General features: G+C 40.3%; 1 protein-coding gene across 2 annotated transcripts in view; it reads left to right on the top strand.

The window, feature by feature from the left end:
• SNX24 (sorting nexin 24) overlaps positions 1–23,080 on the top strand; it is a 162,834-nt gene that overhangs the window by 137,133 nt on the left and 2,621 nt on the right. For both annotated transcript variants that reach the window (XM_033423726.2, XM_004267427.3), the window contains 3 exons: positions 16,743–16,837; positions 18,208–18,240; positions 18,765–18,829. In XM_033423726.2, the coding sequence (XP_033279617.1) occupies positions 16,743–16,837; positions 18,208–18,240; positions 18,765–18,829 (193 nt within the window). The remainder of the gene's footprint in view (positions 1–16,742; positions 16,838–18,207; positions 18,241–18,764; positions 18,830–23,080) is intronic.

Here is a 23,080-nt window from a genome sequence, read left to right as displayed (position 1 = left end):
GCATCACGGTTCCGTTTGGTTTATTCTCCCTAAGACTTAGGTGAGCAATTGCTTAATTTGCTGGTGATTTGTAAGCCACTGGTCTCATGACCCTCTTTGTTTGTTTCCCTCTGTCATCCACCTTGGTTGAGTCTTGCTGATACATTCAGCCACACCCTGGCTGAGCTCCAGAGCTTAAGGGAGGGGCTGTGGGCCCCCTTCTTGCCAGAGGGTGAGAGGAGAGCAGCTGACCCTTGAAGGACCAGAAGGTTATTAAAGAAGGAACTGCAAGTACCCTTTAGGGAGACAGTGCAACTGGGAACCAGTACAAGGCCTGGATGCTCAACTCACCTACCTCAAGGGGCACACTCTCCACCTTAGAGGATCAGGGCTTGGTGTTATTAACAGCTAGTCATTTAACATCACAGAATTAGTTTTCCCATAAAATGCTCTTGATCTTATCTACCTCAAAGGTGGTGATGAGAATTAGGTGACCCAGTATATGTGGGGCCATTTGGCAATCCATAAAATATTATGCTGATACCAGATATTACTGTGTTTTTTTAATTAATTAATTTTTATTTTTGGCTGCATTGGGTCTTCGTTGCTGCGCACGGGCTTCTCATTGCGGTGGCTTCTCTTGTTGCAGGGCACAGGCTCTAGGTGCACGGGCTTCAGTAGTTGTGGCTCATGGGCTTAGTTGCTCTGTGGCATGTGGGATCTTCCCGGACCAGGGCTCGAACCCATGTCCCCTGCATTGGCAGGCGGATTCTTAACCACTGCACCACCAGGGAAGCCCCAATATTACTGTTTTTCTTAGCAAATACCTTGCTTAATTTCCTGACTGTCTATAAATTCTTGCTACAACATTCTGTAGCAGCTGGGCCTCAACTACTTTTGGTAATGTATTTGCTGGGGTGGTACTTGTTATCTCCCAAAGTATAACCTTCCATCAGAGACTTCAGTTACAAAGTTTCTCTTTATATTAAGCCAAAATTTGCCTCCTCAGTATTTGCCTGTGTTGGGTTCTGCCTCTGGAGTAACCCTCATGCATGCAAAACTGTTTTGGATGCAGAGGTGAAGGGTGAATAAAGCAGGCTCAGTCCTGCCATCTTGGAGCTGGAGTTGAAGGGACAAAAACCAAGTAAACTTATAAATAAAATAATTGCAAGCGCTATAAGGGAAACAGAAAATAAGGGAGCAAGAAAAAGATCTGGGAATGAGAGCAAGTGCTTGAGTTTGAGTGATCAGGGAAGGCACCTCTGAGGCGACATTTAGACCAAGACCTAAGACTGAGGAAAGTTAACCATGTCGAATATGAGAAGAAGGCTAAGGGAACAGCAGATGTAGAGGCTATGGGAAGGAGCATAGGCCCACCGGTGGCTCTGAAGACCGCTCCGGCTGTAGCTTTATGAGCGAATGGGAGAGGAGCTCCAGGTGACGCTGATGATAGGCTGAATGTGGAAGGTGAAGGGAAGGAAGCTTTCAGCTTTGGCAGCTGGGTGGGTGGTGCTCTCATTTGCTGAGGTGAAGAAGGTGGTGGAGAAGGGGATGGCAGGTTTTGTTTTTTTTTTTTAAGGAAACAGCAATTTCTGCTTTGCACATTTTGAATTGAAGATATCTTTAAGAAGCTCAAGTGGAGAAGTTAAATAGGTATTTAGTTCTATGAGTCTGGAACCCAGAAGAAAGTTCCAGCCTGGAGATATGAATATGCATCTCATCAGCATAAAGGTTTTAAAATCCGTGGCGGTTGGTACATTCAGATAAGACTGGGGAGAAAAGAGGGACTGGCTAAGCCTTGAAAAATCCCAACATTTTGAGGTCAGGTGGAAAAGGAAGAGGTAACAAAGGAGAGTGAAAACAAGATAGGAGGAAACCGGAGGGTTGCAAAAGCAAAGAAAGGAGTATTTCAGGAAGTGGGAGAGGGGTTGTTTGGCTGAATGCTGGCTACTCAGAAGTTGAGTATGTTAAGGACAAAAGTGGCCATTGAATTTAGCAACACAGAAGAGATCTGTGACCTTGACAGGCTGAAAATGGTGGAAACCAAAGCCATTTTTGTAGAGGGTTGAGTAATGGATGAACTGGAGATAAGAAAAGGAAACAGCATCTGTAGAACATTCATGAGAATGTATGCCATGAAAAGAAGCAGAGAAGTAAGCTGTGTTCTCTGAGAGGTTTTTTCGATTTGTTTATTTTGTTCTGTGAGATACTAGAGCATATTTGTAAGCTGATAGGAATGATTCAGCAGAGATGATAGAAAGATGGATGGATGGATGGAAGGATGGAAGGAAGGAAGGAAGGAAGGAAGGAATTAGATAGTGAATAGGCAGAGGAGATAAGCGTTATAACTAAAGAAATACTTGAGAAAGTCAAGAGGTGGGCTGAGAGCCAGAGTATAACTAGAGGAATTGGCCTCTGAGAGAAGGAGTGGCACTTCCTCCACTATAGCAGAAGAAGGAAGAGAGGATGATGGAAGGGTAATGTAGATAGAGAGGGGTGAAGATGAGGGACATCAAGTCTGGTGGCTTCTGTATTCTCACTGGAGTGTGAAGACTGTTTCTCAGCTTAGGGGGAGGGTGGAGGAAGGGGTAAGGGAGATTCAAAGAGAAGAGGAGGAGGTATGAAATGGATGATGGTGGTTCTTCTAGAGCAGTGGTTCTCAAAGAGTGGTTCCTGGACCAGTAGCATCAGCATCACCTGGGAACCTGGGAATTTTTCAGAAATGCAATTTCTAAGGTCCCATACCAGACCTACTGGATCAGAAACTTGGGAGGTGGAACCCAGCAATCTGTGTTTTAACAAGCCCTCTAGGTGATACTGCTGCTGGCTAAAGTTGGAGAACCATTGTTCTAGAGAAGAGTAGCAAGACAATATTTTGTAGATAAGACCTTGAATTTAATGTGAAACCAGTTTCTTTGTACTGTGTGGTTTTCTTGTGGTGTTTAACAGCTGGGGTTGAGGCATGGATAAGAGATGCCAGGATTCAGCCAGAACTGAGGGATTCTGAGCACACAGAGAGGGGGGCCTGATGGGGTTGGAGGCATTTCAGGGAACTGATTATGATGGTCAATCATGGAATCTGAAGCTGGACAAGGAGGACTGACAAGTCAAAGGGGGCTGATGGAAGTGAGAAATCTCCAGATCAATTGTTTGGACGTTTCACTGATAGGGGCGCAGCATCATTGCAAAGAAGGGCTCTGTATAGCACAGCTAGGTCATGTCTAACCTCATTGGTCCACAGAGATAGTGCTTTAAAGATCTGACTAAAGGGGTTCTGTGTAAAAATTCCATAAAACAGATATTTTGGCCTGCGTGCATGCATTAGTGTATGCATTAAGAGGCCAGGAAGTTACGAGATAGTTGGATCTTATGCAAAGCACAAGCTTTTTTAAAAAAATTAACAATGACACAAGTAAAACCATATAGGAAAATGTTTACTTTCTTTAAATCAGCTTTTTAAATTATTCAGCTTCTGTGATAGATTATTTTTGTTCATCTTAAATTACTGCTACTACTAAGAATCATAATAATAAATGATATTTATTAGGTACTTACAGTACAGTAGGCACTGTAGCAGTTTCTTTATAGGCATGAGTCTTATTTCATCACGACTACAACCTCTGAGGTAGATAATATTATTGACCTTGTTGAAGCACGGAGGACCTAAGAAACTTACCTATGATTAATTTTAAACAATTTAAGTGAATAAATGTCCAAAAGTGCATAAAATTCTTATAAACAGAAACAACCTATTTACCATTTCTCCGTAACTATAAGATAATAAGGTGTAGTGTTCACTTGATCAGTGGCCACCCCCAGGTGATGACACCCAGCTGAGCCTTGGGGAAACATACATGAAAAAGATTTGCTGGCAGAAAATAGGAGCTTGCCTGTCAGGTGCTCCCTGGTGCCTCCCTGGATCCCTCCCTGGGGCATAGCTGGGCCAGGCTGGGGGTAAGCATGGTTGAGTAGACCACTACCTGGGATGGTTGGTCTGGTAGACTAGTATGGTTAGTGTGTAGGCCTGACAAGGTGTCCAGGTTGTGCATTGGTCCCTCTGTTGTATTTGTACCCTTGTGTTTCTCCAGTATCTCTGCCTAACCCCAGTGATGTCTGGCTTCTCAGCAGGCTGTGTACCAGGGACAGCCATGGGCAGGGAGCAGAAGTGAATCCAAAAATGTTATCTTCAGAAGAGGCACATCTTCCAGCTTTTTCTTCTTCTTCTTTTTTAATAAATTAGTGTTTTACCCTCAAACTGCTAAGATCTTCAAAATATAAAACTTCTGCTTGAAAATGTATATAGTCATTTTAACTTGCTAGAGTATCAGCGTAAATCTTTGCTGTCTCCCTTTAATTGCTCTTAACAGAAAGCTGTTAAAAGATCATAAAATTGGGCTTCCCTGGTGGCGCAGTGGTTGGGAGTCCGCCTGCAGATGCAGGGGGCGCGGGTTCGTGCCCCGGTCCGGGAGGATCCCACGTGCCGTGGAGCGGCTGGGCCCGTGAGCCGTGGCCGTTGGGCCTGCGCGTCCGGAGCCTGTGCTCCGCAACAGGAGATGCCACAGCGGTGAGAGGCCCGCGTACCGCAAAAAAAAAAAAAAAAAAAAAATCATAAAATTTGTGATTAAAAAGTTAAAGTAGAATTGTATTTTCTTCCACCCGCCAATGCCAGATTATTCCCTCTGGGTCACTTTACAGTGATTTGGACAATCCTTTGTAAAATAAGTTTAATGAAACACTTTCCATTTCCGTAGGGATACTGTCTGTGATTTGGTAGGATATTTTTCTGGATAATCAGCTTACATTTTTATTTAGTTAGTCTCATTACCTATGTGCTTGATTTCTTTACTATTGGTAATGTGTGTTCTTGGCACCTGCTGTGTTAGGCAGACAAGTTTGTCATGTATTTGTCCTTTTCTTGCTTGTTACAGACACTGCAATGTATGTGTGAATCTAATGGCTTTTTGATTTTTCATAGACTATTCTTTATGTTGTGGACTTTTTTAAAGTAGTAAGTTAAAAATAAAAATATCAGGGTTAGTTCTTTCCTCCCTTCCTTCCCCCCTTCCCTCTCCCCTTCCTTCCCCCCTTCCATCTCCCCTTCCTTCCCTCCTTCCTTCCTCCCTCCCTCCCTCCCTCCCTCTCTCCCTTCCTCCCTTACTCCCTTACTCCCTTCATTCCTTCTTAAAGTATTCTACCCAGTACTAAAATAGTGAATTAAAAGTAAATAGCAGAGTTGGGTTTTTCCTTTTCTTCTCTCTATTTGTTAAAATATTCTACCCAGTACTCTGCTCTTTGGGCCAAAAATTGGACTTTATGATCTGCGGAGGCAAGAAGTCTGTATCGGCAGGGGTTTGTGTTCTACCACAGGTAACAGTCCAAATAAAAGGACTTAACTAAAAGTGGGGTTTCGCTTTCTCAGGCATATTATTTCCTCAAGCGTTACCGGTGGTGGGTAATTGTGGGGTTTGTTTCCGTAGCTCAAGATCGTCAGGGATTGGATCTCTTTGATTCTTTTGGCCTTTTCCTTATGATCACAAGGTAACATATGAACTCAGAAACTACACTCATGTTCCAAGAAAGAGGGGAGGGGAAAGGGGTGAATAGATGAGGAAAAAGATGAGGGCCAGCGGAGCCTGACTGTTCACTTTTAGGGAACTTTTTGGGTCTTTCCCATCCGGTGACCTCCACTGACATCTTAGTGGCCAGGTCTGCAACACGTGGCAGGGGAATCTGGGAAATGTGGGAGGGGTGTTATTGTCATTGTTTTTTGTGATTCCCATTTGCTTTCTTTAGCTTGGCAATTTGCCAGAACCACCACCACCACCACCAAAACTTGGTGCTCCATTAATAAGGAAGAAGAGGAGCATGGATTTTGGGTAGGCAACCAACAGTCTGTGCTACAGCCTCCAGTGGCAGCAGGCAGGCAGAGAATTCAAGCTTAAGTGTAGAGTAGCTTTCCCTGCAGTCATTCTCTGCCTACTTCCTGGGAAACCTGGGAGCCTATCAGAGGAAGGCTGGTATAATCTGGAATCCCCCAGAAAAGGGTCCATGTTCACTGTTGAGTGTAAATCCCTAAATAGACATCGATAATTTAATTCCAAGTTATGGGAGGACTTATTTCAGCATCAGATTTGGGGGAAGGACCAGAGTAGGTGTGTTCTTCTTTCCATGGACTGAGAGCACAGGCTCCTGCTTGGATGTGATGCGGTGACTAGCAGCCAGGTGCATATAGACCCACTCTCTCTTCTTTCATGCTGTCGTATTCCATCTCCCTTGGTGTAGTCCTTTTGGGCTACTGTTAACCCACCTGTGTATTTTATGTGAACAATTTCATTAACTGCATTTTTTGTTGCAGCCAAGAGGTCAAGGACCTCTTCCCCACTTCCTTTATTATTTCCTATATAGACTTGTTTTTAACTTTAGACCTATGAACCATCTCCACAAGGGCCGCTTTTCATTTTTGGTACATTTCTCTGAGGACTTGCTACTGCATCTCAGAATAAGTCTCTGTCTCACTCTCTAGCTGCTTCCCACTAAGCGTTCCCACTGAGCACCATGCACTATGAACTTTCAAGTTCAGCCTCATTCAAGGTTCTTAAATTCATGTAAAACAGTAGTTGCGTAACTTTAGCATATAAACAGGAGACTCAATGCAGTGCTTATACCTGGACAAATATAAAATACTGTTGGTGGTCTTCATTCAAAATTTTAAAAAGATATTTGCCCGGTACACTATGTCTTAGCTAAAGTGCAGTGAGAATGTGTATACCTCGGAAGGCCTAATTGATCTAAACTACACCTCTTGAAACTCAGCTGTGCTGGAGCTGTGTCAAAGTGCACAGTATGTGAAGAAAGAGAATGCTAAATAAATCAGAGGAATAAAGTAGATAGTTGGGAGCATGTTTAAGGAACTTGAGAGAGCAAATTGTTTTCAAGCACTTTAAACACTTTAAAAACATCAATTCCTCAACACACATAGGCTATGCTAATTGTAAATCTTTCATTAAAAACCAATCTCCAGAGGCTCTCTCCAGGCAACATCTTACAAGCCTAGTTCTGATTTCTATTTCTTCTTTAAAAAGATAGCACTTCCATAAGCATATTCTATAATTTGTATTTCAATCGGTGTCTTGCCATATTGTTTGAATAACTAAATCAGTTTTGGTTTGCTTTGTAATACATGATTTTATTCAAATGTATTAGTCCCCTGATTTTAGTTTTGACTTATAGGTAAGTAGCTAGTTTATTATTGCTTTTAGAATTTTTTCTTCTCTATTTGAAGATCAAGAAAATGCCTCATAAATCTGGTGTTATCTATAATGTGTAATTGAGCCACATTGTTCTTCAACATATAGTTAAGTAATTTAAATGGATCAAAAGTATGTAAAATATGGCTTTAAAGCATTTTACCCAGTCAAAGAAGAATTGAACAGGTCAGAATTTGCCAAATAGGTTTTGAAATGTTGTGAGGCCAGATAATTTTGGTCTTGCTTTTGCTTTATCCTCAATTTTTTTTTTTAATGTAGGACAGAAATTAATGGAATTTATTGTTCTTCTTCTTGGAGTCTTTATATACTTATAAGAATTAGTTGCGATGTTAAGCAAAAATTTAAATCCAAAGAAAATTAGAAATGTATTTTAAGGGAGCTAAATTTCAGTAGTTCCATTAAATTTATCTATGGGTTCCATTAAATTTATAAATACAGTAGAAAAATATATATTGGAAAAGATAAAGGATTCCAATAAAATTTACTAAGAAAAGAATTAAACTATGTAGCCCAGTGCTGTTGTGCATGCATAAACATCAGTAAATATTTATGGAATGAATGAATGACTCAGTGAATAGGTACATCTGTAGATCAGTAGTTTTAGAGCTAGGGAGACCTAGGTTCCAGTCCTGCCTGACCCCTTACCCTTTAAGAAACATTGTACAGGTGATTTAGACTTTCTGAGCCCCAAATTCTTCATAGGTAGAATGTGAATAATGAAAGTATGTCATTGTTTTGTGAAAATTAAATAAGATAAAGAGCCCAGCACAGACCAGGTGTTAAATAAATATTGTTGTTATAAACTATATGAAAACTGCCTTATGTGGTAGGTTAAAATTGTTGAAAGTTAATATGACTCAGTCCAGTATTAATCATCACATCACATAAAATGATTCTTTTATTTCACACATAAAAAATGATAACTTAGCCCAACCTGAGGGTCTCAGGAATGTTTTCTAAGGGAGGTAACACTTGAGCTGAAACTTGAAGGAGAAGTAGGAGTTGGCCTGTTGAGAAGAGGTGGGAAGGGCATTTCTAATAATAGAGCTATACCCTAGTAAAAGGATAACCAAGGCTAAGGTAGACTATTTCAGTAGTGTTGTTTCGATAGATTGGGCCTTACTGGCTCTCATAAACTCTTTATGCACTGTAGTCAGAGTAATAGTCTATTGACCTAGGACTATATATCCTTATGAAAAAATAGTTGAGCATAATACTTCAATATATGCATATTTAATAATGTTTTATACATGTACTGCTATAAATCCATTAAAAATTAGAAAAGATAGTTTTTTTATTTTTTTGTTATTTTTTATTTTAAATCTTTTTCTTACATATTTTCAATCTTTTTTAACATTTGTTTTTCTGAATCACAATTAATTATCTTATTTAACTCTCCACATCTCTGTAACCCACTTTGGAGACCATTGGCCTATGAAAATCCATTGAATATGGACAAAAGTTTTCCTAACAAAGTTTCTCAACCATGTTTCATGAGAGTTTAGGGTTTATAGTTTCTGTATCTGCATGATCTCATGCCTCCAATCTAGAAAATTAATATATCATTTCACAAAGCTGACTACATCTCATTCAGGGCTGTACTTCCTCAGAGCAGAAGCAAAACCACTTGTGGGGGTGGGGAGGGGCATTCCCTGAACCTGGCCTAGCCTTTCCCACAGATAAAGCCCTGCAGAAGATGAGCTCATGAACCTAAACTACAAAACAGAAGAAAATGAACAGCTATGAGTGAGAGACACAAAAACAGGATTAAATCCCAAGAAGTTCAAGTAAAAGGACAATTGAATGGAAACCCAAAATTAAAATGTCTAAAATAATTGAAAGCATAAGAAAAGATCATGAGCCTAAGAAAAGCAGAACAGGCAGATTTGAAAAGGAACCAAATATGAAATGAAAATCTAATGGTTAAAATTAACTCAGTAGATTAAGAAGCTGTTTAGAGACAGCCGAAGAGAGGCTATAATGCAGTCACTGGATCCGAGGAACACCACTGCTGTTCCAGTTGTAGTCAAAATACAAGTCATCCTTCACATAACGCAGAAGTCCTGCCCCACCTCTCCAGCTCAGGCTCTCCTACTTTATTGCTCAGCTTCATTGTTTCCTCAGGCACAGCCTCACTGGCCTTTCAGTTTTTCTAATGCCATGCTTCCACCTTCCACAAGTCTTTGAACACATTGTGTTTTGAACAGTGTGCTGTGCTTTGCATCTGAAATACCCCACTCCCTTTATGCTATTAGCTCATTCAACTCCCAGCCCAAGGGTCACTTTCCCAGGGAAGCTTTGTTAGTACTTCACAGGTTAATAGGGTGCTTTTTTTTTTTTTTTACTGTTGCTTAAAGAAGGGATTTACTTCCCTTTAAGGTACTTATATCAGTTTGTAATCTCACATTCATCACTGTGATTATTTGAAAACCATCCATCTCCCCCACTAGATTGTAAGTCCTGGGAGGACAAGACCATGTTTGTTTGGTTCCCCATTGTGCCAGTGGTTGTACTTAGTACCTGGTAAACAAATGTCTTTTTATGAATAGATATTCCAGAAACACAGAGGACATAAATTTTGGTATTAAAATACTTCAAAAGATGGTTGGTTTTCCAGTTGCTATTGTTCCATGGTTAGTTTTATCTTTTTAGCCATATTATCAGAAATTAGATTTCTTCTGTCAAATCTTTCTGAAGCCAAATGACTTTGTTTCTTTGCACAGATTCTTTACCATTTTAAATGGGCCCTTGTCAGCAGCCTTCAGCTTTTAGTGCAAGTCCTCAGATTTCTTGCAAGATAGTCTGTAAAGCCCTGTGAAATGATAGCAGATATCTATTTGAATCTATGAATGGTGCAGTTTTCACCAGACACCGAGGAGACGTGTCTTGGGAAGGGTGGCACACACAAAGAAGGATGCGTGGTACACTGGGTTCTTCCAGAGCACATCTGATTTTTATTTTTTAGGTGGTCATGAGCCTTCGTTAGATCCATTTACCAGCTGACTTTTCAAAAAAGTGTTCCTTTGGTAACCTTACTGTGGTTCATTTTGTGAAATTGTGAGCAAGTGCTGGGGAAGGGTAAGTGGAGGACTGAGGACAGCAAAGCCTCTGTGAGCTGGTAGGTTTTGTTCCCAGAGGACAGGGACACGGCAGCCCACTTACTGCCGTGAGGAGGTATTGATTTTTCTCCCTCCCTGTTCTTAGCTGCACCTCTGAAGCAGGTGTGGTGTGAAGCATCTTTCCTGGTGAAGAGAGGAAAAACTGTCATGAACTTTGTCACCTCAACCGTCGGGCATTTCAAACCAAACAAGGTGGAATAGGAAAAGAGCTTTCAGGACTCTTGGAAACCTCCCGACTTAGTTCAGTACCCTGGCTTTTGTGACTGAGCGGTTCCTTGCGGTTGTTAAAAAACCTTGATAGACAATGGGAAGAAATGTGGTGGGTTTTTTTTTTTAATGTTTTGAAAAGAGAATAAAAGGATCAAATCAGTGAAAACAGCGCAGCTTTGTGCAGTGATCTTGGAAGGTTAGCAAAGTGGTCTTGTCCAAGTTTTCAGCAAGATGTTCCGTTCCTGTTATAATTGGCTGTTGGGTAGGTTTGGACCTAACTAGAATGCCAGCGTTCGATTTCACCGTGTCCTCGGTGGAGATATGTCACCGTTTATGCTCGCCTTAGTGACAATTTTCTAAAATGGAAACTCATGGGAAATCATTACAGTGTTTATATGTCTCCCTTTTCGGACGGCGTTATCCTGTGATATTTTACCAGTGTTTTCCACTGCATGATGGCATCTAGCGAAGGTTAAGGCAGAACAGGTCCCTCTGTAATTTTGTGACTACATTTTACTTACTGAAGAAGAAAAGATAACTGACAATTAAGTATTTGGGATGTCACAGAAAGAACATGTGCAACTAATCAATGGTATCCTTTGGGAACATGATTTTATAAAGCTGATAATGTAGAAAAATTGGGATTTTGTGATTTCTGTTACATGATGATAATTGCACCTTTTCAATAAAAGAGACATTTCTCCTGGAGTAAACATTGAGCTGGAGGAGGATGCTGCTATCAATGCTATTGTTTTTCTGCTCCCTTTAGGCAATTTTTTGGTAAATATTTTCATAGAGAATTTTTTTCCATTCTTTTTTTAGAGTGATATTTCTGGTCTATAATAAGGAAAGTTATTTATTCTTCTGTAACTGAGTAACATAGTTGTAAAGAATAATAATTATTTTTTTCTTCTTACAAGGTACACTCAATTGCCCATTTTAATATTTATCAGAGTTGGATATAGTCTTAGCAAAGTCCATTACATAATATATCACACGCTTGTTACAGTTCTTTGATTTAGCCCCATTTCCTTTGTGCATCTTAATAACAACCTGATTTTCAGCCTGTGTACTTCCTAAGTGGTAAATTGGCTGGAAATGACTGTGGTTTTCTGTTAATTCTGTAGCATCTCCAGTCTGCATGTGTATGAAAGAGCAACTAAAAGATGTTCAGAACCCAGATATTTAGAAGCTCTTATGATTCCTACTCTTCCCATGCATGTGCCACTTTTCCTAGTTTTATGGCACAGGCTTCAGCTAGAGATAGATTCCTTCTCTGCTGGTTTGGACAGTAGTTTCTTCTCGTTCCAGCAGCTTTGGAAACTGCCACCCTCCTTAACAGAATGGTTAGTTAACTTAAAGACCACATTATCTCCTTGGTCCTCCACCACCTCATTCCATGCTTGTTACCCACTGTTGAGTGACTTCTTCATATGGACACTATTTTCATCTTTTAGCCATTTTCATTGCTTGCCTCTAGCTCTTCCTGAGTTTATTCTTATTTCCCTTTACTTGGGGATTAAATAATATTGCTTTCAGTGGAGTGAGAGGACTGCTCAGCTCATTTTACACCTTTGTGGAAGCAGGACTTTCTTGCTGACCTACCACTTGTGACCAACAGCACTTGTGACCTACTCTCCAACTTGCATCTGGAGATTAATTAATTCTGCCTCTTACAGTATTTGACTCAGTACTTTAACCTGTAAGATTTAATGGGATTATTTCCAACTTTTTCTTCAACTTGTTATGCTCATTTTGAATTCTGACGTTTTACTGTGTAAATTAGCTACCCAGCCATGCATTCCAACTTGCATGCAGTGTCAGGACTCTACCATCAGAGTAATTAGTTAATCAGTTAGAAAGCACCAGGCCTGGGACCTATCACTGCCCAGTGGTTCAAAATGCCCATCTCATAACAGGTGTGGCATACTAGTGCTTCATCAGCTGTACTCTGTAGAAATAGAGTTTAAATCTTACTTTCCCTCCTTTTTTGCTAACTTTGGGAACCTTCAACACCACAGCTTATTGAATTCTAGAGTTATATTTAGAAGACGTAGAAGCCATAAATATGAACTGCTTTCTAAATCCGGTACAGCAGTAGATTTTGGACTTTAAGAAAAAAATCCTTCACCAGACACGGCCAGACAAATATTTTCAACCACAGCCTAAAGCTGAAAGCACTCATGAATTCTAATGGCAAGGCAGCACACACTCCAGCGGGGTTCTAATTGACAAAGAGGTAGAAAACTGAAACAAGAAGGCTAGCGTGTCCTTTGGGGAGCTGGCGTCCAGCATGGGCCCAGCAGTGCTTCAGGCTCCAGGCCAAATGAAAAGTGTGCCCAGCAGCGTTGCTGCCACATCAGAGCTACAAGCAGGCATCTTTGGCTGGGCTGTCAGGGGCCTATTGGACCCCCTACCACTGGCAGCACAATTATATATGTGTGTGTATTTTTCAGCAAGCAAGATTCTCAGCTTTCATCATTTTCAAAGGGATCCACGAATTGTAGAGGACTAAGAAGCTCTGTTTGTTAGATAGACAATAATCCAAACCTCCAAAACCAATAAAATAGATGGTTGAGAATTGATACAACAAAAAAATTCAAAGGAAACAGAATTAACATTTATCGAATGCTAATTGCATGCCAGAGACTCTTGGAGACATCACCTAATCCTCACAATGACCTTTAAGGTAGACAGAGGAGATACTCAAACCCAGGTCTTGCTCTAAAACTACATATTTCCACTACACCACTTGCCTCTGTAAAGAATGAAAATGACCATTCAATTTACCATTGAAGATAAATCAAAAATAAAGATAAGCAAGCTAAAACAACAGGGAAATATTATTTGATGTTTAAAATGTTGTTTATATATATATTTTTTAATTTTTATTATTATTTTTTTTAATCAAAAGCTTATCTAGTGAATAGGTCCGGTGATTTAGACCAGACCGGGGTCCCAAGCATGTGGGAGGGCCCAGGGTGCAGCGTCAAGGAGTGGTTCTTCTTGAGTGGAAGCTTTTCAAGAAACTGAAGAGGATTTAAATGAAACAGTTGTGAGGCCGCACTTCACTGATGGGTCACTCATGGAACGTGGTCATGTGTTTCTGAACCAAAAGATTTGGTTGACCTAATACATTTTCTCTGTTGCATCTCTGTACTAACTAATGACAGTCATTTCACTTATACGTATGTATTAAATTAGGTAAATTCTACTCTATTATACTCTGTTTCTGGGCTTAAGTATTAATTATTTTCTTGCCTTCTTAGCACAGTTTAGGAGATATTCCCTCCGCATAACCGAAAGCTTGACTAACACCCTCCCCCCGCTAGTGCTGCTTTCTTACAACTGCAAATCCTGAAATCCACATTGGTCATTGTTTTATAGAAAATATTATTTGAGAATAACAATTTAACAAAAATGCTCACAAATTTTTGAAGTTTTCGATATTCTTTTTTTCTAGTATATCTGACCTAAAACAACATGATCATCTATTTGGAGTACTCTGGGGAGGTTGAGCAGGATTAATTCCTGTCCCAGTGTTGCAGTGTAAACAGCTTTTTGCCTGTCTTTTGTCATTAATGATCACGCTGTAGATGTAGTCAGTGCGTTGTAAGCCAATCTGTCAAGGCAAATAAACAATTCACCTTGTTAAAATTCCCTAAATCTTGCATTAATAAAACGAAAGTAACCCCCCCCCCCCGAACACTCAAGAGATGTCTTCCTCCATGCTACAGTGATGGATGACATGTCTAAAGATCCTGGAAATTAAGTAGTTCAGGTCATTAAAAGTGTCCCGCACTTGTTATTGATTTAATTTATTTTAAAAGATGGGGGTGGAGATAATGGTTACCCCCTCCGCTGTTTTTTTTTAATCTGAAAGCTACCACTTGTTCCCATAATTAAAACTATTGCCAGGGTGAACAGCTCTGTATTTGTTACAACATTAAGCTTTATTATTCAAATGGGTATTATCCTCTTGAATAGATATCTACAAGTACAAGCTGATAATCACTGCAACTTGTATTATGGCAAAAACAATTCTTTCGAACTTCATATGTATCATGATTCCTAGAACCTTTGATTTTGGACACTGAAATAATGACCTTCTGGGCACCCCAAAAATATTCTCGGATAGATAAAAATTTAGATGAAAGCCAAATGGATTGAAGGAAAGAAACAGAAATAGTAATGGAAGAATGCCCCTGGATAGGGGAGTGGTTTTTTTCTCTCCATTTTATGAATTTTTCATTTTTCTACTTTATAATCAAGAAAAAAGTAAACATTTTAGAAAGATGGAGGGATGGATGCGAAGGCATTTAGAGAGTGCAGATTGTGTGTCACTGTATTCTAAGGCAAGTTTAACTTATGTGTGTGTTTACTTGTTTATCACTAATTTTCTCCACCAGCCCACATTCTACTGACCTGTAGTATTCACTGCCATATCCCAGTGCCTAACATAATAGGTGCTCCGTAAATATTTGTTTAGTGAATAAAGTATTACCCCAGATATCTTTATTTTCCTCTTTTTTATTTCTTAAACTTCAGTGGGTACAATGGCCATGTAAGGAATAGTAAGAGCCCCAGACAAGGCTGGATCTCCAGATTACCCCTCTCTAGGAACTGAACAGCAGGATGGTTGAGCACTAGTATAGTACAGAGGTCAGTGTGCTAGCACTGGTGATCTCTGTAGTAGCTTATTCCATTTATATGTCCTGAACTGGGTAACAGAATTCCAAAGCATGGTGAGAAATGGGCAGCTCCACATGTAAATTATGGCTAAAAACAATACATTATATAGAATTATGTGTATACAAGAAACACACAATTTGACCTTTTTTCATGTGTTATGTATCTTTTACATCACCTTGCATAGCTGTTCCTGATCAGCTGAGTGAATGACATTTCAGCATCAATTCTCATTGGTTTTTTTGGGGTTTTTTTTAACATTTTTATTGGAGTATAATTGCTTTACAATGGTGTGTTAGTTTCTGCTTTATAACAAAGTGAATCAGTTATACATACACATATATCCCCATACCTCTTCCCTCTTGCGTCTCCCTCCCTCCACCCTCCCTATCCCACCCCTCTAGGTGGTCACAAAGCACCGGGCTGATCTCCCTGTGCTATGCGGCTGCTTCCCACTAGCTATCTATTTTACATTTGGTAGTGTATATATGTCCATCAATTCTCATTGTTTTTTAAATAATATGTACTTACTGGGGGAAAAAAAGCCATGGTAAATTATAAAAATGACCCTTAAGAATCGTTACATTAATTTTAGAGATTACTGCACAACGTCTGATGCTTTTCCCGTGGTCTTTGTAAAAAAAAGGGCGGGGGGAGCAAACGTACAATCATTGCTCTGGCAGACTCTTTCAAAACTAAATATATATGAAAATGCACTCTTACAGTTCTCTATTAGATTTCTCCTTGAAATTGCATAATTTGGATATCTGAGAACTGACATGGTTATGCCATTATGGCAGCCATTTAGCAGAGCTCCCTAAATGGAAGAACTCTATAGATTTTTTTTTTTCAGCATATACACTGATTTACACTTAGTGGTGAAACTGTTACTGACCCTTTAAGTGGAGCTGTCCAAATAGCAATAAATGTCAGTTGATCCTATTGCTGAAACAGGTGTTAGCTGAAGGATCTTGACTAAATCTTCCAGTTAAAAAAGCCGTGTATAGTATTTCCTGAACAGTAGTGGTTTCTTGTAGATAGACACACACACACACACACACACACACACAATTTCAGATCACTTTATCACTACATAAGGAAAACTTGATGTAACTCTCTTAGCAGTATTATTGATGTTCCCAGGTTTTTTAAATACTCATTCTGGATTAGTACCTCCATGAAGGCAGGAACTGTGTCTACCTGGTGCCTGGCTGTCTTGCCCCCCGTCAGCATCTGAAGTATATATAGTAGATGCTCCGTAAATGCTGCTTGGGTGAAAGAATAGATAAAATGGAGCATTTGCTGACGCTGAATAACGTGTGTGTTGGCCTAAAATCTTGGTGGGTGAAATGGGTAATTTTGTTTTTGGGTAATAATGCTGGTAAGAACTTTGGTGGATGGTTATGACTTTTCAAAATAGTTTATTTGATTGATTGCCTAGCAAACTTCACTTTCTAATTGTTTTCTGTTTTCACAGGCTGTCATTTTAGAAAATGAAGAACTTCCCAAACTGTTTCTTGATTTCCTAAATGTGCGACATTTGCCCTCTCTACCAAAGGCAGAGAGCTGTGGGTAAGAGTTGTTTACCTATTGGACATGTATCTTAAGTTACTTTTCAATCACTTATTGGCCTAACAGATAACACAGGTGGTGCGGAGGGCCAACCTGGCCACACCCATTCTTTTGGCTTGGGACAGCACTCGCTCGCCCCCTGCTTGTAGTCAAAGGAATTGCTCCTGAGTCTTGTGGCCAGGTGACCAACACTCATTAATTCAGGTTTCAACTTGAAGAATTGACTTTTTAAATTATACTTTTATATGGAATGGTGTTACATGATGGGAATTATAAATCTAGATAGCTTATTTAGAGACTAATGTTTATTTGTGAATATTTGTGCAAAGTCTGTATCCCCTTGGCACGTTTATTCATATAATTTTTAAAGCTGTAAATGACCTTAGAAGTGATTTTATCCAACTCGCTCCATTTTAGAGTTAAGCAAACGGAGACACAGGAGTAAAGTGCCTTTCCTAAGGTCGCTTACCTTGGAGCTGGCAGAGCCCAGGCCTCTGGCGTAAGCTCTTTCCCCACTGTCCTGCTGCCTCTCCCTCAGGAACTTCTAAATGGGGGGGCTGCAGACCCTAACCCCTCTCTACCAAGAAACCAGACATCTGATATCAGCAGCAACTGGGAAAAGTTCTCCTAAAGCATTAACTCTGAAACGAGCCACTCGCCCAGCTCTGGGCACCTGTGTTGATCTGGCCTCCGAAGGCAGTCGGCAACATCTCTTACATGTTAAATCTATTTACAAAGAACCACGTCATCACAAACTCTCTGCAAATCCAAGGTGGGGAGATTCTATCCATCTTCTTGCTGCCTCCAGACCTGCCTGAATGACTCACACTAACTACAAGATGTTCAAGCTAACCACACCCAGAGTTGTGTTAAAACCCAGCCATCCACTGGATGAGAGGCTAACACCCGTCACAGCTCCCTCACCAGCAGTGTTTACTCGGGGCCACTTTTCAGTCACCTCAGAACAAGAATCGTACACCGCACTCACCAAGTCATGTGTATGGTCAGTGCTTCCTGTTCCAGCTTGGTGCATTTGCTGGGAGGTTGGGCTTCATATGTAGTTGTGTATTTTTTAAGAAGAGATAGTGGGAATGAAATGAGTGAAATCTTTTCTCCATTATATAAGTCCAAAAGCAAAACCATAGGATTTCTGAGTCATCTCCAGGAAAACTGAAATTCAAGAATATTGCAGCCTTGGGGTTCCTTAGAATGAGGCATCAGCCACGCTGTGACTCTGGGAAAATACCTAAGTCTCTTTTCAAAATGTCTCCCAATTCAGAGCTCTAAGAATACTGGCTATTTCTTCCTTTGTTGACATAAATACTGACCCAACTTTTATGGTCTTCTTTTCTTTTTTAAAAAAAATTTAGATCTTTTGACGAGACAGAATCTGAAGAGTCAAGGTAAGAACAAACACCAGTCAGTCAGGAGTTATACAAACCAAGAATAAGACTAAGGTTTTGTTAAACATTTACTTACCATCATCTAATTGTTTCAAGTCAAGGTTTTCTTGAAAACCTTTGCTAGAAAGTTGATTTTAAGATGATAAATATTTGATGGGAAGTTACAGAAGTAACCATTCTATTTAAGGCTAGAGGAATAAAGTCCTACATGATTTCATACAAGTAATAAGAATACATTTCATCAATAATCGTACTACAAGATTTAAAAAAAAAAATCACTTTGCAGCAGTGATTTATGGTATAGATTGTATATCTGCTTCAAATTCCACAAAGACATGTTTAGAAGATGAGCGCACTGCTGGTTTGTTCCTCCAGCTCTGCTTGCTATTATTCACCCGTACCGTTAGATACATAAACCTTGAGGTGTCCCCGCACAGCAGTTTGATCCCCTCAAAGCTAGTTTGTAGTGTTTTCTGTTTACCATCGTCCCCTGATGCTGACATGCCTGTTCTTGACCTTTCCAGCAAACTGTCCCACCAGCCGGTGCTGCTGTTCCTCAGGGATCCATACGTCTTGCCTGCAGCCAGCGGTAATCAAACCTGTCATCTGCTAACAGCTCTTTACTGATCTGACCCTACACCACATAAACCACGTTTTTAATACAGGTCTAACAGAGTGACATTGGCCAGGGCTTAATAATCTGCCAATAAACCAGTGCTCTTGGTGTAAGAGACATTCAGAATTTTAATTGGGGCAGGCCTTTCAGGAGGAAATGTAATTTTTCTTTCTCTCTTGCCAGACTGTTTCGAATTAGAGTAATAAGAGGGAAAGGGATTTATTGTCCTTAATTTTGGGGGTGGTGTTATTTTGGCTTCTGCTGGTTTTTATCTAGGGTTTGAATCCAAGGTTCCGGTCCTTTTTTAAAATGCTTCTTTCCAAAAGCTGTGTATATACGTTGCATGTGTATCTCCATTTCCATTTAGATTACAGCATCTTTGACATTCAGATACACATTTTTAAAGTTGTATCTTTAAGTATAATGAATTAATTTAAGCGTAAATGTAATTTGGTATTTTAGCCTGAGTCCTTTCTTTGTGCCAAGAAATTTAAATGATTCAGAGTCCCTCTCAAAGTGTTCTGATATGCAGCTCTTCATGAGTACATTCTCAGACATTAGCTCATTTAATTTCCTTAACAACCTCATGAAATAGGCAGGGCAGGTATCATCATTCGCTCCTGAGCAAACTGGGGCTCAGGGAGGTCCCTGATTTGCCCAGTCTCACAGGTCTGGTGGGTGGATCCCTTTTTGCCTAATCTCTCCTTCTGTGCTCTTTGCATATAGTGAATTTTCAGCCTTTGTTTCTGAGAGTAACTAAATAGCATGGCAGCTAAATAGCAATAGATAAATTATCTATGGACACCATTCCTACATTCTGACAATAAAACCTTATCACCAGCAAGAGAGAGGGGACTGTTCTCTGTGGCAGGGATGCTTGTGTGCTCAGATCACCCACTTAGCTATCAGCTTAAAGAAGGCCGACTGGGACACAGCCCCGCTCTGTTGAGGGACGTTCTAGAAGAAAGCTGCCTTTGCTATACAACCACACATGAATATGGTCTCGTAGTATTTTCTCTATAAAATCCCTTCAGTGAGGAATAATCCCCTTTCTTTAACATTTGCTTCCCATGTGTGAGAAATATACCTGGTGTGTTTGTTGATATTATGTTAACAAGATGTTACATTTAACAAATATTCATGATGTAACCTAGTCTAGATTAAGTGGGCAGTGGTCTTTTTTCCTCAACCAAATGAACTTCCTTTTTTTTTTTTTAATACAGCAGGTTCTTATTAGTCATCAATTTTATACACATCAGTGTATACATGTCAATCCCAATCTCCCAGTTCATCACACCACCACCTCCACCCACCGCCGCTTTCCCCCCTTGGTGTCCATACGTTTGTTCTCTACATCTGTGTCTCAATTTCTGCTCTGCAAGCCGGTTCATCTGTACCATTTTTCTAGGTTCCACATATATGCATTAATATATGATACTTGTTTTTCTCTTTCTGACTTACTTCACTCTGTATGGGGCAGTGTTTTATGAAGTATTCTTACTAGCTTTTAAAAATGGTTCCACAAGTACTTTCTCCAGGTATTGTTTCTGCTCAGATATTTTAAGCATTTGACTGAAATTCCTATAAAAGTGTAGAGAGTAGAACGATCACTGTGGACTGGAGTAGCCACGATGCTTCCTGGAAGAGGGAAGATATTTTATGATCCTTAAATCCAATTCATCCAGCTTCTTAAGCAGCATGTGCTGTGCACTTGGCTTGACCATGAAGAACGGGAGGAACTTTCCGGGAAATAGCCTCAGGGGCGAATGTCTGGAGTTAGAAAGAATAAGAGGTATGGATCATTGGTAGAATATTGATGTAGTTGAGCAACTTGCACAGAAAGGGGATTCCTCCTTGAGAGTAAATGTCAATCATGAATTTGATGTAAAGGACGGAACGAAGTATGAGAGAGCCAGCCACTACGTCTCCTTTTGTGGAACTTTGGCTGAGCCCACGTCATAAATCAGATTCCTATTGTCTTAGAAGTATTATACTAGTGATACATTATTGCAACTCTTTAGCATTTAATTTAAAGATAAATTTTACTTGCATCACATGTTCGTGTTCTAAGGCCTCTTAACTGTTCCAGGTACAGAATCTGGAAGTACCTGCACAGATACACTGACACCCATAAAAATCAGAGGAGTGTCTGTCTTTAAAATTCTGACAGTTAAACACTTTCTTCATATAAAATGCTAAAGATAAAACATTCTTCTCTTAGCATATGCTTTTTGGCCTTCGTTTTGAGTTTTCTGGGGAATTCAAAATAACTTTGGCTCAGGTCCCCAGCAACTGCAGTGTGGCTAAACTCCGTGGACTTTTCTCAGTCCTCCTCCTTGACCTCTCATTAACTTTAGCCACTGGTGACCACGTTCCCCTCCTTCAGACACTATCTCCCCTTGGCTTTCCCACCTTCCTGCTTTTCTTCCAGGCTCTGGCAGCTCTCCTGAAGGCTGTCCTAGACCCTCTGCTCTTCTCATTTTACTTTCTTTGGAACAATCCCCTTGCTGTGGCCTTGATGGCCTTGAGTATACAGCTGCGTCACAATACTGTTTTTCCATCCCAACCCTCTCTGCGAGCCCCAGACTCTCACCGTGGTTGATGAGGCCCGCCGTGGGCTGGCCCTGGCCCGCGTGTCTGCCGGGACCCCCTCACACACTCTGGTCCAGCCACACTGCAGTTCTTTCTGGGCCTCAGATGCGCTGAACTCATTCCCCGCAGGGCACTTGCTGCTTCCTCCTCCTGGAGCCCTCTTGGCCTCACACATTGTTGGCCCTCTCCTCTTTCAGGTGCATCTTCAGGGAGCCTTTGCTGGCTCTCCTTTCAAGTAGCCTCCAAGAGCCCCTCCACCCCCTTACTTTTTTTTTTAAGCTTCACAATAGATGTTTATAAAAATAAATGAAAACCAACAAAACCTTTCCCAAATCACATTCCTTCTCATCATCTCTCAAAGGGAAGCAAAGGCAAGGGCAGTTTTCTGAGTAGTTTAAGCAGTGATGGACATTGTATCAAATGATACATGGAATGAAGCCAAAATCCAGTTTAGAGTGGAGTAAACTGTAACAGATGAGAAAAAAAAAAGACCTCTGATTATCTCATCAGTTACTCGTTGGTGGACCTCATTATAAAATATCTCTATTCCATTCACTTTTATCAGAGCGCCCTCTTTGCTTCCTTTAGAACAATGATCACAAATTGTGTTGCCTTCTCTCTCTCTCTCCTTCTGTCACCTTCACCCTCTAAATCTCCAGCATCTGGCATATGCTTAGCGCTTGCTGGACGGTGAGCACAGGGCCTGGGCATGCTCTGTTCCCCCTGTGGGATTGCTCTTCATCCAGACACCCTCACAGCTGGCTGCTCCACCACTTCACTCAAATGGCATCTTTGCACAAAGGTCCTTCTTCACCTTCCCGTCCCCTATCACTCTCTGGCCCCGTGCCCTGCTTTACTTTTTCTCCTTGCCTTTAAACCACTGCTTGACCTATTAGAGTGCTGTAGAATTACCCAAAGTATTTCATGTTATTTTCCTTTTTGTCCTTTTTGCTGAACTTACTGATTTGGATCAAAATGTTTACACTAAATAAGCTTATGATATCACTAACCTTAAGCAGACTCTTATATTTTGAGTGGTAAAGGATAAATGCGTATATGCTGATGCGTGTAATATGTCTAATTGGGGCATTTTATTGAAAATTAATCAACAGCTTCATTTATGGCTATTGATATCAATACACGTCTGCGTGTGAGAAATGTGTTTGGAATTAAAATTAACTTAGCTGAGTCATTGCTTTTGATTGGTATCTAAGTATGTAGGCGTAAGTCCACTGCAAACTTTTAAAGATATGTTTTATTAAAAATTATGTGACTTCATGTTGGGTAAAAGCAAACATTAAGAAATCAAGTGAGTGTCATCAACCAAAAGTAATTGAGTACTTGCGTATTGGAGATATTTTAAAAACACATTTTATTTGTTTATTCACTTGACTCCCTGACTAGCATGTAAGTTCCGTGGCAGGCACTGTTACTTAAATTCCCAGTAATTAGGCAGTGCTTGGTATGTGATAATAGCTGGTACTTACGATGTGCCAAGTTCAGGTCCAAGCACTTTGTTTCATTCATCAATTTTTACAACAGCCTGTTAAGTAGGTACTGTTAGGAAATCCCTCACTACTACCATCGAATCCATCACCACTCTGAAATTGCTCCAGTCGCTCTTTGAATGGC

Source organism: Orcinus orca, chromosome 3 (assembly GCF_937001465.1).
Source record: "Orcinus orca chromosome 3, mOrcOrc1.1, whole genome shotgun sequence".
Taxonomy (NCBI): Eukaryota; Metazoa; Chordata; class Mammalia; order Artiodactyla; family Delphinidae; genus Orcinus; species Orcinus orca.
This window is presented reverse-complemented; position numbering and strand designations above follow the sequence as displayed.